This window comes from Kwoniella bestiolae, chromosome 6 (genome assembly GCF_000512585.2).
Source record: "Kwoniella bestiolae CBS 10118 chromosome 6, complete sequence".
Lineage (NCBI taxonomy): Eukaryota > Fungi > Basidiomycota > Tremellomycetes > Tremellales > Cryptococcaceae > Kwoniella > Kwoniella bestiolae.
In genome coordinates, this window is record NC_089246.1 from 461,595 (window position 1) to 478,326 (window position 16,732).

At 46.4% G+C, this 16,732-nt stretch overlaps 6 protein-coding genes across 6 annotated transcripts; 2 read left to right on the top strand and 4 right to left on the bottom strand.

Annotated features, from left to right (window-relative positions):
• Nucleotides 1-129: 129 nt before the first annotated feature.
• Nucleotides 130-3,172, top strand: I302_107375 (uncharacterized protein; the record flags this gene model as incomplete). The annotated part of the gene is made up of 3 exons (XM_019193494.1): nucleotides 130-194; nucleotides 289-2,571; nucleotides 2,644-3,172. The coding sequence occupies 3 exons, from the start codon at nucleotides 130-132 to the stop codon at nucleotides 3,170-3,172; spliced, it is 2,877 nt and encodes a 958-aa protein (XP_019044971.1).
• A 682-nt stretch (nucleotides 3,173-3,854) lies between these two features.
• Nucleotides 3,855-5,318, bottom strand: I302_107376 (uncharacterized protein; the record flags this gene model as incomplete). The annotated part of the gene is made up of 4 exons (XM_019193493.1): nucleotides 3,855-3,921; nucleotides 4,106-4,519; nucleotides 4,587-4,824; nucleotides 4,952-5,318. The coding sequence occupies 4 exons, from the start codon at nucleotides 5,316-5,318 to the stop codon at nucleotides 3,855-3,857; spliced, it is 1,086 nt and encodes a 361-aa protein (XP_019044970.1).
• A 1,497-nt stretch (nucleotides 5,319-6,815) lies between these two features.
• On the top strand, nucleotides 6,816-9,242 carry I302_107377 (aspartyl/glutamyl-tRNA(Asn/Gln) amidotransferase, B subunit; the record flags this gene model as incomplete). The annotated part of the gene is made up of 11 exons (XM_019193492.1): nucleotides 6,816-6,993; nucleotides 7,067-7,143; nucleotides 7,216-7,278; nucleotides 7,345-7,423; nucleotides 7,499-7,596; nucleotides 7,665-7,762; nucleotides 7,830-7,914; nucleotides 8,016-8,127; nucleotides 8,227-8,405; nucleotides 8,504-8,706; nucleotides 8,810-9,242. 11 exons carry the CDS (start codon nucleotides 6,816-6,818, stop codon nucleotides 9,240-9,242), a joined length of 1,605 nt encoding a protein of 534 aa, XP_019044969.1.
• Nucleotides 9,243-9,422: 180 nt separating this feature from the next.
• Nucleotides 9,423-12,264, bottom strand: I302_107378 (uncharacterized protein; the record flags this gene model as incomplete). The annotated part of the gene is made up of 12 exons (XM_019193491.1): nucleotides 9,423-9,580; nucleotides 9,671-9,763; nucleotides 9,849-9,868; nucleotides 9,955-10,022; nucleotides 10,087-10,129; nucleotides 10,195-10,255; nucleotides 10,323-10,361; nucleotides 10,434-10,504; nucleotides 10,613-11,539; nucleotides 11,604-11,711; nucleotides 11,781-12,057; nucleotides 12,129-12,264. The coding sequence occupies 12 exons, from the start codon at nucleotides 12,262-12,264 to the stop codon at nucleotides 9,423-9,425; spliced, it is 2,001 nt and encodes a 666-aa protein (XP_019044968.1).
• Nucleotides 12,265-12,695: 431 nt separating this feature from the next.
• I302_107379 (uncharacterized protein) lies at nucleotides 12,696-13,781 on the bottom strand (the record flags this gene model as incomplete). Its single annotated transcript, XM_019193490.1, has 6 exons — nucleotides 12,696-12,772; nucleotides 12,868-12,886; nucleotides 12,959-13,054; nucleotides 13,145-13,282; nucleotides 13,370-13,501; nucleotides 13,632-13,781. The coding sequence occupies 6 exons, from the start codon at nucleotides 13,779-13,781 to the stop codon at nucleotides 12,696-12,698; spliced, it is 612 nt and encodes a 203-aa protein (XP_019044967.1).
• A 1,200-nt stretch (nucleotides 13,782-14,981) lies between these two features.
• I302_107380 (uncharacterized protein) lies at nucleotides 14,982-16,080 on the bottom strand (the record flags this gene model as incomplete). The annotated part of the gene is made up of 6 exons (XM_019193489.1): nucleotides 14,982-15,064; nucleotides 15,136-15,154; nucleotides 15,241-15,336; nucleotides 15,408-15,545; nucleotides 15,686-15,820; nucleotides 15,928-16,080. 6 exons carry the CDS (start codon nucleotides 16,078-16,080, stop codon nucleotides 14,982-14,984), a joined length of 624 nt encoding a protein of 207 aa, XP_019044966.1.
• Between the last annotated feature and the right edge of the window lie 652 nt (nucleotides 16,081-16,732).

Here is a 16,732-nt window from a genome sequence, read left to right on the forward strand (position 1 = left end):
TCCTCACTATCATCTGTTGGTAAATTATCCTTGATACAGTCAACAAAAGTTGCACCATCAAGACTTTCTTCTTCTCTATACGTATCAACTAGGAATCTCTCCTTATCAGCTAGATTAGAAAGACCAAAGATGTCTGACGTAGAAATGAGTGAAGCCGGTAAGGCCAAGATCATTGATGGAAATGCTATCGCCAAGTGAGTCACTCGTCTCATCAATGTATGGCTTGTCTAATCAATCATGTTATCTCATCCTCTAACATTGTCAACTGACATCCTTTGCAAACCTCAGGCAAGTCCGACAATCCATCTCTGAATCCATTGCCCAGCTCAAATCCACCAACCCCACCTTCCACGCTCCTCACCTCGTCATCTTCCAGCTCGGTTCCAGTCCCGCTTCATCCACCTACATCCGAATGAAGCTCAAGGCTGCCGAGGAGAGTGGTATGACCGTTGAACACATCCAAATACAATCCGATGCCGAATCAGGTGCTACCTCTGGTACAGGTGTCAAGAAGGTGTTGGAAGCTGTCCAAAAGGCGAACCAAGATGAGAAGGTCTCTGGTATCCTCGTTCAACTCCCTCTCGAAGGTGCCGGTAAAACCGAAGAGAAGGCTGTAGTAGACTCAGTAGACGTTAGCAAGGATGTTGATGGATTCCACCCTGAGAACATCGGTTTACTCTCCTCGAGAATCGGTGAACCTCACTTCGTCCCCTGTACCCCCGCCGGAGCTATCAAACTCATCGAATCAACCGGATTCGATTTGAAAGGCTCCAACGTCGTCGTCCTCGGTAGATCAGATATCGTTGGTACTCCCGTCTGCGCCTTGCTCAGAAAGAAGGATGCCACCGTTACTCAGTGTCACTCTCGAACCAAGAACCTCGAACAGATCGTCTCTACCGCTGACGTCCTCGTCGCGGCTATCGGTCAAGCTGAATTCGTCAAGGGTGATTGGATCAAACCTGGTGCCATCGTCATTGATGTCGGTACCAACTACATCCCCGACTCAACCAAGAAATCAGGTCAACGATTGGTTGGTGACGTCCACTTTGAGTCCGCTGCCAAGGTTGCTTCTTACATCACCCCCGTTCCTGGAGGTGTCGGTCCAATGACCGTTGCTATGCTCATGAACAATACTTTCCAAGCTGCCAAGAAAGCTTATGAATCAAGACGAGCTAAGCAACTCACCCCTCTCCCCCTCGAAATCAAGGAGAAGGTCCCCTCGGATATTGAAATTGCCGTTGCTCAAACCCCTAAACCCGTTGCTCTCATCGCCGAGGAGATTGGTGTACACCCCGACGAAGTAGAATCTTACGGTCGATACAAGGCTAAGATTGAGCTCAGCGTGCTCGATAGACTCAAGGAGAGACTCGATGGTAAATACATTGTTGTCGCTGGTATCACCCCCACTCCTCTCGGTGAAGGTAAATCAACCACTACTATCGGTCTCGCCCAAGCTCTTGGTGCCCATCTCCAAAAGACCGCCATCGCTTGTGTTAGACAACCTTCTCAAGGTCCAACTTTCGGTGTCAAAGGTGGTGCTGCCGGTGGTGGTTACTCCCAAGTCATCCCTATGACCGAGTTCAATCTTCATTTGACGGGTGACATCCACGCTGTCACCGCTGCCAACAACCTGCTTGCTGCTGCCATCGATGCAAGGATGTTCCACGAAGCCACCCAATCCGACAAAGGATTATTCAACCGATTATGTCCTGCCAAGAAGGGTGTCAGAACTTTCTCTAAACCCATGCTTGCTCGACTCCACAAGCAAGGTGTCAACAAGACCGACCCCAACGAATTGACCGAGGAGGAAGCCGCCAAATTTGCCCGACTCGACATCGACCCTGCTACCCTCACCTGGAACCGTGTGTTGGATACCAACGATCGATACCTCCGACAAATCACTGTTGGCCAAGCTCCTACCGAAAAGGGTCTTGAAAGAAAGACTGCATTCGACATCGCCGTCGCCTCTGAATGTATGGCCGTCCTCGCCTTGAGTAAAGATCTCGCCGACATGCGAGCCAGACTCGGTCGAATGGTTATTGCTTCCAGTAAAGCCGGTGAACCCATCACCGCCGAAGATATCGGTTGTGCTGGTGCCATGGCCGTCCTCATGAAAGACGCCATCAAACCTACCATCATGCAAACTCTCGAAGGTACCCCTGTCTTCGTCCATGCCGGTCCATTCGCCAACATCGCTCATGGTAACTCCTCTATCATTGCCGATCGAATTGCCCTCAAATTAGCAGGTATCGAGCAAGGTGATGACGAGTCTCGAAACGGTTATGTGATCACTGAGGCTGGCTTCGGTGCTGATATCGGTATGGAGAAGTTCTGCAATATCAAGACCAGAGTTTCCGGACTTTCACCCAACGCTGTCGTTCTCGTTGCTACCATCAGAGCTTTGAAGATGCATGGTGGTGGTCCTGCTGTCACCCCCGGTAAACCATTGGACGTGGTCTACACCCAGGAGAATTTGGAATTGTTAGAAAAGGGATGTGCCAACTTGGGTAAACACATTGAAAACGCCAAGAAGTTCGGTTTGAAGGTTGTCGTCGCCATCAACCAGTTCACGTGAGTCTGATCTTCTTCGTGTAGTTCGGTGCAAGAATATCGTGGCTGATTCTGAGATGGTTCGGTATATAGCAACGATACCCCCGCCGAAATGGAGTTGGTCCAGAAATTCGCTCTCAACGCAGGAGCAGATTACGCCGTCCCCGCCAACCACTGGGCTAAAGGTGGAGAAGGTGCTGTCGAGCTCGCCAAGGCAGTCATCGACGCCTGTTCCGAACCTTCCACTTTCAAATTCCTGTACGACCTGAACCAACCCCTCAAGGCCAAGATTGAAATCATCGCCAAGGAGATGTACGGTGCTGATGGTATTTCGCTCTCACCCGAGGCAGAAGAGGAGGTAGCGAGATATGAGAAACAGGGTTACGGAGGATTACCCATCTGTATGGCCAAGACTGCCTTGTCGCTCTCTGATGATCCATCTAAGAAAGGTGTTCCCACCGGGTTCACCCTTCCTATAAGGAATGTCAGATTGAGTGCTGGTGCGTCGTTCGTCTATCCCTTGGTTGGTGATATGAGTACCATGCCTGGTCTGACCACTCGACCTGGGTTCTACGATATCGACTTGAACCCCGACACTGGTGATATCGAGGGGTTGTTCTAGGTGTAGGAGTGTCGTGGGGAGCAAGATAGATATAATCATACCCTTATTTCATGTTTCGTGTTTCGTGTTTAGTATCACATTTCTTGGGAATTTCAACAATCATCATTATTCATCATTGCATCATCTTGTACATTTTTTTTGGTTTCTTTTGCATATAGATTAGCATTATACAGTATATAGAGGTAGAGGGGAAAAGGGATGCAACATGCCTCAACGGCTATTCTGGATATTCTTTGTTTTTGGTCCGATTGAATCCCTTCATACATCTCTAGCTTAAGGCATTATGTACCCGGGTGACGGGATGATTTTATCTAGCTTATCATGAGATGGCACGTTCCATGAAGTGCAGGAAGAGGACTTGGATTGATGGATTTGAGTACCGAGTACCTGTTCGGTCCAATCTCACGATCCACATCTCACCTATGTTACAGTACATATATAAAGGTGCAAGTCGTGCGGTATAACTCCTATGAGAAATGCTCACTTGAATCTATGAATCCATTCATTCAATTGCATGAGCTCAATCGGTATTCACATGAAATGCATTCATCTGCATATTTTAAACTTCTTTATTCATTTTAAATTTTAATCTCAATACTCAGACTCGTCAAGAAAGTCCCCCAAAATCACCCCGAAAAGAAAAAAACTATCCATATTTACAACTTTTCAACGATTTATTACTCTACTCCTTGGATACTTCAAGTACGATTCGGCCGGCGATCTTACCGTGTTCGAGGTCTTCGTAGACGCTGTGATGTGAAGGACAGATGTCAGCGGTTGCACTTTGAGAAGGGGTGGGATGTAAGAGGGGGCGGTGAGTAATGGGGAGACGTCTGAATGAACCATCCTTGGCGGACACGCCCATGGATGAGGTGTTGTTTGGGTGTGTAGAGAAGAGCGTGGATATACTGAACGAGACGAAACACTACTCACTCCTTGAGATCCTTGAGTTGTTTAGACTCAAAGATAACCTTGACTTTACCAGCCGCGGCAATATCCAAAGCCTCAACTGCGTCCTGTCTCGTACCGACGTATGAACCTTGAATTCTGATAGACTTGAATACCGTCCAGAAGGCATTGGCACCCATCTCGGCATCTGGCATACCGACACAGACGAGGGTACCACCTTCCCTCAAGTACTGGATGGCTTGGGTGTATCCAGACTTGTGAGCGGCAGTGACCAAAGCTGCGTGGGGTCCGGCACCGCCAGTAGCTGCTTTGACGTCGGCGACGAGGTCTTTGGAAGTCTTGAAATCTACCCAGGCGTCTGCACCGAGCTCCTTCACCATCTTCTCTTTGGCGGCACCGGTGTCGATCGCGACGACTTTGAGACCGGCTGCTTTGGCACTATACGTATGTATGCATGGGTTGGTAAGTAATTGATACCCCTCATGCATGTGACGCTGCGACTCACTATTGGACAGCCAAGTGACCCAAACCACCACCAGCACCTGGAAGAGCGACCCAGTCACCGACTTTGGTGTTGGATACCTTCAATCCCTTGTAGGTGGTGACACCGGCACAGAGGATGGAGGCTGCACCGGCCGAGTCGAGGTTGTCGGGGATGACTGTGACGTGGTTGGTGTATGATACGACGTATTCGGAGAATGTACCGTCGACGGTGTATCCGGAGAGTTTTACGTTGGGACAGTCTAAAGCAAAGAAGAATTACGTCAACATCCGAAGAAATGGAAAAATAGCGTGGGAACGATATGCTTAACCTAACTACGACCCGAGGGGCGCGGTGCGCGGTATATGGAAATGGGACTGTGTACTTACTCATTTCGAATCCCCTTCTACAAAATTCACAGTTCAAGCATGAATCTGCCATCCACTTGATACCGACCCTGTCTCCCAACTTGACTGGGGAGTTTGGGGTGTTCTCACCGATAGCTACGATCCTACCTACACCTTCGTGTCCACCAATCAAGGGGTTCATGGGCTTGACTGGCCAATCACCTTGCTTGGCGTGCAGGTCGGTGTGACATACACCGGTGTGAGAGATGTGGACGAGGCATTCTCCAGGTTTGAGGTCTTTGGCTTGCTTGACTGGGTGTTGGGATTTGATCTCGAGATCGGAGCCGACAGCTGGGACGATCGCGGCTGTTTGGGTTTGGGGGATGGTGAAGCCTTGGAGGGTTGACATTGTTTTGAGCGATGTGGTGAAGTGTCTTTGTTGTGGTTGGGAGGGGTATGTATGAGGAGGTTTGTTGTTGTTAAGTATGGATGTACTTGATGAAAGAGAGGAAGGGAAGATGGGTACAGACGATCGAAGTAGGTTGGTATATATAGTGCTGTATGAGGTGGAGTGTGATGACTTCGGAAGTGAGCGGACGATTGAACCGGTTGCGGTAAAGGTCGAAATTGGGAGTCGCATCTTTTGGTGGGGTTATTTCGTTTACTCGGCTATTCTAGGGAGATGTGGTGTTTACTTGTGACTTGGAGTGGGAAAACAAAACAACTTTGTTCCTCTAGTGTGTTCTATACCTATCTATTGGTCTGCAGGATCAGATCCTTGCTTTGCGCTTGGCTTTGCGTTTCTCTTAGAGTCTTAGCGAACGTTCAAAATCACTGGTAAGAGATGGAGATATGATGGATGTTGGTAACAGAAATTGACGTTCTCTGCATCTACAACACCCCATATTTATGCCTACAACTTGCATAGTCGGATTGGTAATGATCACCGCTTATGCATTTCCGGATTTGTTATATCCTATCACCTAATTTGTAGTTTTGCTACTAGAAATGACAGAAAAGACCCTAACAATGGACCTCCTTTGTATGGCGAGGAGGCCTCTTTCTAGGGAGGAAAGTGAGAGAGGAGGGGAGAAAGCAGCAGCCCTACAGCCCACGGGCTGCTGCCATCTTTGCTGACCGACTGAGTTCGGATAAAGGGTAGACCGAAGTGAGGAAATACACCGATTGGACAGTAAACATTCCTTGGCTCTTTGGTTGCTTTGGATGAGTCAAAGGAATGTTGATATCATCAGACACACAGCATTCTCAGGGTCCACACACTTTGCTTTTAGTCGCTAGGTAGAATTAGGAAACAAAGGCTTAGTATTACATAATAAGATGATGAGATTGACGGCATCAAAAAAGCTTTTTATCCGTAAATCGCAAGTGAATCAAAGGGAATTGCGGCACTTTTACGATGATCCATGATCGATTCACTCCGATCGCGGATAACGGATAATTCCACCTACACCTCCATCGATCTCATTACCATTTCCCACCTCTGGCTATACAGTATGTTCCTCGTGACATCCCTCTTTCAGATCTTCCCGCAAAGGTACCGTACATACATGTAGGAACCACCCCCTTCTCGGTTGTACTTAGCCGCATATCAACAACATAGCCATGGATAGGGATGAGAAATACCCGATATCGCGGTGATGTTCGGATGGAGATGGGACCGGTTGTCGCACTTGCTATTTATCCCGGTTGACTCACTTGTGTATGGGGTAATAGCAAGTCATGACGTGGAAGATAAGAAAAGAAGTGTACAGCCACGTGGAGAATTACGATCATGTTGAAAAATCCAGTTTACCAGCAACTTGCTTGTCCAACGAATGAACAACAACGTTGAATTATAACATTCACAGGTGATTATATCATCAGTCAACCTCACATGCCATCATAGATGATCATACTATCCAGATGGGGCTTTGCCAGGCCGCCCATCCTTCCTTTTCTCAGCGGTAGCTCGAGAGGATACGCGACGACGAAGAAAAAGGTGATTCAAGGTGAAGAAGAATGGGAGACTGTTATAGGGCTGGAGATTCACGCTCAGCTCAAGACAGGTAGAAAGCTATTCTCACGTAAGTAGTCATGACTGCCTGTGTGGTAAGGGTGTACACGAGAGCTGAATTCCATCTTTGTGTTTATGATTAGCCGCATCAACTTCATACGGGGAGGTACCCAATACAAACGTCAATCTACATGATGCTGCGTTCCCTGGTACTTTGCCCGTGAGTGCGCCTCTGTCTCAAATTACCGGAAAAGAAAGTGTTTCTAGGTGGTAGCTAAGGCTTATGCGATAGGTGCTCGACCTACACGCCGTGAGATTATCATTGATAACGGCTCTAGCCCTGAACTGCCGAGTGGTAAGCAGTTCCACCCTATTCCAATCTTTCGTCAGATCAGCTTATCTATTCTTTTGTCTGACGTAGAACCCCCGATCAACATTCGATAGGAAACATTACTTCTATCATGATATACCAGCTTCCTATCAGATAACACAACACTACAGTCAGTCAAACCCGCACTCCATCTCCAGCTTCTTCACTCGAGGGAGGTGCTGATGAGTGATCTTCATCCCATCAGATCCTCTAGCGCGTAACGGTAGATTGCCAATAATCCAAGGCGAAAACAACGTTAAGAGGACGTTCGACGTCGGTATACATCAACTTCAGATTGAGCAGGTGAGTCACTCTCCACTAATGCTCCGAGCTGAAAATCTGAAATAATCTAATGTATCGGTCAATTGTAGGATACAGCTAAAAGCCAAACTGTTGGGGAAAATACCCTAGTCGATCTGAACAGAGCAGGAACAGGGTTGATGGAAATCGTCACCGAACCAGATATGAGGTTAGCTCTTTCTTTCACATAATCGCAGTCCAGAAAGGAGTGTCGCTGAGTTTGATTACTTTTGTAGATCAGCAGAAGAAGCTGGAGCGTTCGTACGGAAATTACAAGGGTTGTTGAGAAGGTTGGGATCGGGCGATGGAGATATGGAAAAGGTAAGTTTCTCGTTCAGGTGCGCATCTATCAGCTTCTCGATCCAACACTCGTCTTGCTGGTCGTGTGACATAAGCTGATCTGACCGTTGTTTATGTGACAGGGTAATCTCAGAGTAGATGTCAACGTCTCTGTACATCGACATGGCACGCCTTTCGGAACGAGATGCGAAATCAAGAATATCAACTCGGTGAGGTTCCTACAGGCTGCCATAGGTGAGTGATCTCCTTCTACCTCAGAACATCATACACAGATTCGACTACATCATGCTTTTGAGTGATACCAAGGCTGACATTCTGATATTACACGCGCAGAATCAGAACGACGTAGACATATCCAACATTATCTGACATCTCCCAATCAGCCTATCAAACAAGAGACAAGGGGATTGAACGAATTGACGTTGGAGACATTTTCGCTGAGGTCAAAGGAGGAAGCGATGGATTATAGGTATATGCCTGATTCGAATTTACCTGCTGTTGTGGTTGATCCTGTGAGTTTGCTCATTATGAACTCGACCCGCTTCCAATACCTTGGCAATACTTCCCCTCCGCCTTACCTTGAATTGTTACTGATATGGCCCAATCCCAGATCTACCTCGATAAGCTGAGAAACGATTTACCCGAGATGCCCTGGGAAGTGATCAAGAGATTGACGGAGACGTACGGCGTGCAGAAAAGGGACGTCGAAACCTTGATAGGATTAGATGAATACAATTTCGACGGTATAAGGTATTATGAGGATGTGATTGGCGTAAACGGGGATAAGAAGATAGCAAAGAAAGCTATGAACTGGTAAGTTTTTCGAGCTTCTCTTCTCCACCTTTGTGATATATCGTTCAAGTCGCGGTCGTCTACTCTGTGCAAATGCTGATATATTGTGTCATTGGATATATAGGATCGTCCACGAACTCCTAGGGCAGATAGGCAAACTCCCCCCCCCCTGGTCTCCCACCCTCGTCCCATCCACTCTCATGCGCGATATGATCCTGTTGATTGAAGATGGTAAGATCACGGGCACGACAGGAAAAGCAATAATCAAGCATCTCATCTCCACCTCTTCTTCAACATCGAATGAAGAGGTGAAATTGGAAGAAGTACTTTCGACATTAGGTATAGAGATCAACGATGAGACTTCCTCTGGAGGGGGTGGGATAGAGATGCAAAAGTTGTGCGAACAGGCTATGGCCAACCAACCTAAATCTGTAGTTGATTACAGGAAGGGAAACGAGAAGGTTCTGATGAGGTTGGTGGGGGAGGTTATGAAATTGAGTAAAGGGAGGGCGGACGCTAGGAAGGTGAAAGAGGTGCTGGTGGAGTTGTTGAAGTAGTGGCTTGTACACAAGCTCTAGTAAGCGCATTCATGTTCTATAGACTGGATTTTGGTTGTGACATAATTCGTTAAGTAGGTACATGAAGTATCACGGCATCTGTGTTCGATGTACTATCCTGATAATGCAATATTCTACAACAACAAACTCACCACTTCCGACTATGATGATTGAGCACCCTCACGATCTAGCTGCGAGAGCTGCACTCTCCCAGAACAACTCGTGATCCCCATTCTCACCAATTTTGTTCCACCTCTTCGAAAGCGCTCGCATGACCTCTCCGTGAGATTGACCAGGCATGGACGACTTGGCGTACTTCATATTGGTTTTAAGGTATACTAAGAATCGAGATTATCCATTATTAGCTCTGACAAATTGAATCTCGGCGAAACTTCTATCGCATCCCTGCTTAGGTCGAGTGTACTTACCCTGGAAAGCTGATGCACTCTTTTGTTTGGTCTCGAATAGCGGTACGAGTTTACCTTTACATAGCCCGCAGGTATGTTTGGCCGTGTCGATCGCTGGGACGTACAGTCAGCTGGATATATTATCACGAGTCTATGGTACGGATCGAAAGAATGGTCAGGGTTATAAAGAGAAACTTACATTTGGAATGTCGTTTATATCTTCACGTGAATCACAATGTCAGCATCGACCAAGTCAAGCCATCAGCAGTAGCCCAAGGAAGATGGAGATCGAGACGAGAGCTCACATCTTGCTGCACCAGTCTGTTGAACACTTCCACTGGTATTTGTACTCTATCTGATACGCGTGGGTTGTCTACCAATATCGCAGAGTGTCAGTCAGATCTGGTGCATTACTGGGGTATGTCAGGTCAACTCACAGTAACTTGGATGTCTTTCCTGGCGAGTATGACTTTTCGGCCCCTATGTACGCATGACATAGTTTTGTCAGGCCCTTCCGATTGAGTACAGAACCTTGATTGACGTACCAAGATTTGAATATCCTTCCGTGTGGGTTTTTGAACTCGTTGCTTATAACCCAGGTAGCCACTTAATCATCACAAGTCAGCTATTGGATACCTGGATGACAATACGGATATATCCATAGCTGACTTACAATGACACATCTCATGAGCTACAGTATTGATAATTTGCTCTACCAGATCGATGTCACAATTCAGCAGCTGCTCCCCGCCATCGATGGGGTACGAAGATAGTCAAAGCTCACTTTCACCAGTCAAGACCTTTTCGCTTAATTCAATCCAATAATCCTTCTTACTCTCCCCATTCTTGGTTACCCTACAACGCATTCCCGAGCAAAGCTCATCAGCCTCCTTCACTTCTTATTTCGGGACTAAAGCCAGAGACATCTATCCAATACGATGTAGATCGCCCACTGTTACTCACTTCTTGATCCTAGCCACACCAGCAGTAGTCAACAACCTATTATTCCATTCCACCCTCGCTCCCACACCACTCATACCCAGCTTATTATCGAACACCTTCTGGTCCAATTCCCTGAATATCGAGTTGGCTATTCTCTTTCGCTCCTCTGCCCAAGCTTTATTTGAGAATTGCGATTTATCCGATCTACCCTTATTGGCTATTATATTTCTCCTCTTGCCCTTCCCTTTGACATCCACATCTAGGTCTGAGGCAGAATCCGAATCCGAATCGGAAGAAGCGATAACAAGTTCACTTATATCTGGAAGATCACCCAATCCTAGGCTAACCGGTGTTCTTGACCTAGGCTTGGTGGAAGGTCGTGGTGGCGACGATAGTACCTCGAATCCATCGCTTTCCTCCTCTGAACCACTTCTGGTAATTTCCTCCATATCGGATTCCTCATCCCCGTGGTTGGTTCCTGAACATCCCTCTTCAGAAGTAGAATCATAATCATCATCCACGATGAAATCCCTCAATGACCCCAGCGTATCTTCTTCCTCCTCATACGCCTCTTCTTCAGAATCGGTATGATCGTACGCTTGATCTTCTATGAACCTTAGTGCGGCGGGTTTACGCTTTGCTTTTCGTGTAATTGATGGTCCCCCCGCATTGGCAGCGATCGCGATAGCTTTAGGTTGGACTTCAATGGGACTGGGATTTGGATTTTCTGACTCTGACTCTGAGTCTGAGATTACGACTCGACGCTTGGTACCTGGTGTACGGCGTGGAGTAGGGTTCCAGATGACAGATTCGTCGGAATCGGATTCCACCAGTATAGGCGTGGGGGTTGTAGGTCGGGTTGGTATAGGAGAAAGAGTGGGTGTACAGGGAGGAGGAGGTGAGGGATCAGGCTTGCTATCAGAGAGTGGTGTAGAAGGTCCGGGAGAGCTGTGGTAGATCAATCGCATGAGAAGAACGTTCAATGATAGGGTCATCAGATTTGATCACGTACAATTCTAAGATTTCATCAACATCATCTTGATCTTCTTCCTCGTCCTCGTCAATACATATGATCTCCTGGACTTCATGTTCATGTTCATCATCCAATCTCAAAGTACCTCTACGCATGTGAAGTCGATCAGCCAAAGAAAGGATCCCGTTGATGGTGATTACTATAGGATGCACTCACAAATCCAGCTGTTCCACCAAATCATCATTCATCACCTCTCCCGCGGTATTTTCAGTACTGCTCGTAGTCTGATCCCACATCTCGAAGGACACATCTTCCCTGACCTTCTTGTTCGAGGGGTTACTAATGAATCTCAATCCCTCCAATCTCTTCCCAGGAGTCTTTCTATGTTTGCTAGACGAAAAATTCAGCCGCTTCATAGGTGAGGGGACGAAGTTGGTTTCGCGACGTGGTGTTAGGGGGTTTTTGGGGAATGTCATTCGGGGTATAGTTGGGCCTATGAGTGAGCAACTCGGTGTCAGCTTAGAGAAGAGATAAGCTGGGCATGAGAAGAGCATAGATACATACCTGGTAGAGAAGGCGATACACTTCCTTCCCTGTCGCTGTCCATCTCCAAAGGCGTTTTCTTGATTTCTTGTATCTCGATTTCAGATTCCGAATCTGAGATGATCTGGCGTTGGATCCTGTACGGTGTTCTGCTCATTGGGCCTGACTCTCTTCGTCTTGCCTTAGGAGGTTATGTTGCAGTGGGGTATAGATGGATCCGTTGTAGAAAGGTCAAGTGAAGACAGAAAGATAACATTCTCTCTTCATTTGTTTATTTATCCTTTCCAACTGTACGCTCGGTCCACACCGAAAAACCAGTCGCGTGGATGGTGGGTTTTTTTTTGATTCCGTTGCAGATTACAGCTGATATGTATGGGTCCATGCTCCAGCGGACGATTGTCAATTGTCCATCACATCATCGAGAGTATATGTACTCGTATGAACGTATACAAGCAAAGTAGATTATAGGTTTGAAAGCATTCCAGACCAGGCTTACCATCAGAATACTGAAGCACACGAAAGACACTTCAGACAGACACAATAACGCGAAAGCGCGTATCGAAACTTTGGATGCGATCCACAAGGCCATCACTGAGCATCTTCGACTTGCTCCAAACCCAAATGCCTCTCGGCGATAGCTATGGATCTTGAGTCTCGTCTGGCATCTGCGCAACATCAACGCGGCCAGTCAGCCAGTTCCGTTATTACTACCTTCACGGGAGGAAGGGGTGCTTCGGTCAGATCGTCGAATACAACTTACTAGGTGTATGTCTGTATACCTATGACAATCCGCCATATCAACACATCTACTCTGATGATTTATCGATACGTATTGAAGAGATGCCACTCACGTAGTACTTGTTATAATCGCACATAACCTCCTTCAACCCCACCAACTTATTTGCCGAAGTGCATATACAATTAGTCTGACCAGGGTAAATTTCGGTCTAGTCGTATCAAACGAGTCAACCAATACAGTACTTTCCAGCCTGGATTCCAGGTATGGGGTAGGGATCAAGAGAGAGAAGACGACTGACTGGTCTAGCAATAGCAATCTCATAAGGTTTACAGCTCTCCAAACACGCTTTGAACGAGTCCGAGGGAATCTCGATTAATCCCTTGGGAGGGGAGGTATAGCATTTTTGGAAATTCCAATTGGATCGGATGAGGTTGTACTGTGTAGAGGGTACCTCAGCGTTCCAACCTTCAAGGTACTGAGAGTTGAGCAGAAATAATCAAGGTATGATTTCAATCTAACCCACCTGCATTTGACCATTACATCTCCCAGGCCCACCAGGCATATGCTCCGCAGCGGGGGGTGGGTACTTGTAACATACACAGTCCTTGTTCGGTTTATGGGTATAGTAAGTGTATGAACGTTCTTTGCAGATGTTCTAATAGAGTCTATCAGCTACGCCATCAACCGGGTCCCACATAGCATGATGATGATGATGGAACGGTACCCAACGGCCAATACGAAATTGACCCGGTACTATATTGTTAACAGAAAGTGGACAAACTCACATAGCAGAAATCTGGTCGATGAACTTGGAAAGTCAATTCAACCTCGTTCAACCCATCTCCACAGCCTATAAAGAGATTATCGCCCCTGACGAAGTTGAGCAGGGATAAAGTCAATATGGCAAGGAGGGGAAGTGTGATGTGGTGGAGCATATTTGAGTGACGTCGGTAGGAAGAGTCAAGTCAAGGAAGTAATTGGTGTAGTGAGGATGCTTTATGGGTGGGAGGCAAGGAAGACAAACGAAAGTGAGTCGATTCGAGAATACCTTATATACCTTTTCCTCCCCTCATCAACCTCTCACATCTATGATCACTGACAGGTACACGCCCAAGCCAGCCAAGAACGTCGTGCCCTGTGATTCTTGATTCTTGATCTAAACGATATACTATTTTCACAGCATTCAACGAACCATAGCACGCCTCCATCGCCCCCACAAAACAAAAAATTGATCAGAATTGCAAGAAAACATGGACATGGAAGGTGGTTAAACATCATCAGATTCTTCGATAGACGGGAAAACGCCTGATGCTGATGCTTCTCGCTTCTAAAGCTGTGTAGCGTCTTATCGTCGGGAAAGTCGGAGCAGAAGAAGACCACGATCGTGACCATCAAACGACGATCTTTCTTCTTCTTCATTTTGTGCGTGTCGATCCATCAAGCCCAAGGAGTGGGAAGGGCGTGTTCCTCGTAACTTACTAAAGAAGACTTGATTCGTCATTATCGACTAAAGAGAGGATCGATCCAGAAGATCGATCTTTCGGGAAGTGCATCACTACGTATGCGAATGTCAGAGGTGTTAACTTGCACCTACCTTATGTACATCAAGGGGTAAAATCGAAAAAAGAGGAAAAAGTTTCTACCTTGCTAAAGCGTGTTCGAAGCATAACTTACTTGAGAAGCATGTTCTACCACGTCATCAAGTATAAGAAGATCTGCAGATCAGTGTATATGAGGTATGACTAATGCTCGACCCCAGAAATGATCTCTGCCATGTGATTTGGCGATCGCATAAGACATGCCTAAAAGAGAACATTGGTGCATGCGCGATCACTGAAGGATCCTCGCTGACTGCGGCAGACAAAGCAAAGTAATGTGACTGTTTTCGAGTAACACCCAAAACGCATGTATTGTATCGACTTTCAATCTGACTTTCTCCTTTTCCACTGACTACTCTACCATCTGACCTGGTTATGGAATTATGGGATCATAAGTTACTATTATAGGAGATTATACGCAAAAACCCGGAACACTGTAAAAGAGAGGCAAACATGATTTGAACTACTCTAACTTGGTTACACAATTGAAATGACCTTTGGTCTATTTCATCCTGTCCTATCCCAAGATACGCGTATCTAGTATGGACCAGGTGGATTGAAAGCTTGCCTTTGAGCTATCGCTAGTGATCTCTGAGACCTCTTCGTGGTAGGTACGGGAGCTGAAGTATATGATTATCAGATCAGTTTGAAGGAAGGCATCAGAATGAATAGGTAGGTAGTCATGACTTACTAGGCGTATGTGAGAATACCTATACGTGCCAATCAACCATACCGTCAGCTCAGCCATAAGTTACAGGTGACTAGAAACAGACTCCAAAGACAGAGCAAAACCCACATAATATTTCTCCAAATCGCATTCCGTCTCCTCCATCCCATCCAGCTCATCCTCGCCACAACATACGCAATTGGTCTGACCAGGGAAGATACCGGTCTAATACATCGCAACGTACCACGTTATCTATCAGCTGAGTCTCAAAAAAGAATGACAAGTGTCCAGCTCACAGGTCGGGCAATGGCTATTTGATGGGGTGCACATCCATCCATACATGCTTTGAACGAATCGGAAGGGATTTCTTCCATATAGCTTCGAGGGGATTTATAGCACTTTTGGAAGTTCCAATTGGACTTGATGATGTTGTACTGCAATTGACGTGGGGATATCATCAGCTTGATAGCTCATCACTCAGGAAGATGGGTACCAAAGTGTTATCTCGTAACGCACATTGAAGCGATTGGAAGAGTAAACAATCAAGTCAAGGAAGAAGAACTACTCGACCCACCTGTAATTGCCCATTACAGTCCTCAGGCCCACCAGGCATATACTCAGCAGCGGGCGGTGGATAGATATAACACACGCATTGGCCCATCGCTGCCTTGTGGGTGTAGTAGGTATAGGAATGGGATTTACACATTGTCTGTGGGGTTCGACCAGAATCATAATCAGCTCAAAATCGAGGGGATGAGGAGATACTGTAGTTGTTCGACAAGGAACGAGCCAAAGAATACCTTGTCTTGCACTCACATAACATACGCTGCTATAATCAGTGGTAAAGATCATCTCATAGTTGACCACTTCGAAGCCACATCCGATGAATAGGTTATCACCTTTGACCAGTTGGATGAGGTTGGATTGGAGAGCGAGGAGGAAGAGGAAGAATGGAAAGATGGGAATCATTGCTTGTGGTTGAGATGGTACACCGATTGCCAAGTAATGAGAGGATCACCAATTACAGGAGCAGGAAGCGGTGCTTTACTGAGTGGAGAATATCGGAGATAGGTGAGCAGTTAAAAGTTTACGGAGGAGAGATTTGTAAAGATGTTTGGTCTGTCGATGTGGAATAGTGAGTTGATGAACCAATTGTAGTATTATATCATATCGTTCCAATGTCCGCTTTGTGATTTCCAACGTTGGAAGTATCAGATGAGATGAGTTTGAAAAGTCTAACGATCAGATGAATGGTAAAAGGATATATTAGCTGATGATGGAAGGAAGAGAAGAAGGGAAAGATGATCTGTCAGTGCCATTTTACATATATATATGTATTTATAGTCTTTAGTATTACAGGAAAAGGGTAACATGTCTGATATTCTTCTGGCTTGCTTATAAAGCTGTGCTGCGCGTTGATCATGTCACGGTGTAAAGTATCAATTGATGGTGAGGAGCGAGTCGCAAATACCGCTGATCCCATCTTAGATCACCGCACGGACATGAGTAATTATAGTAGTCAGTCTAGCATCACCTTTTGGGTCAGTGCACGATGATGCTCAGGGTACCAGTCTGTCTTTTACTGTACTCATAGTATCCTTATCAAGGCTGTACGCTAAGA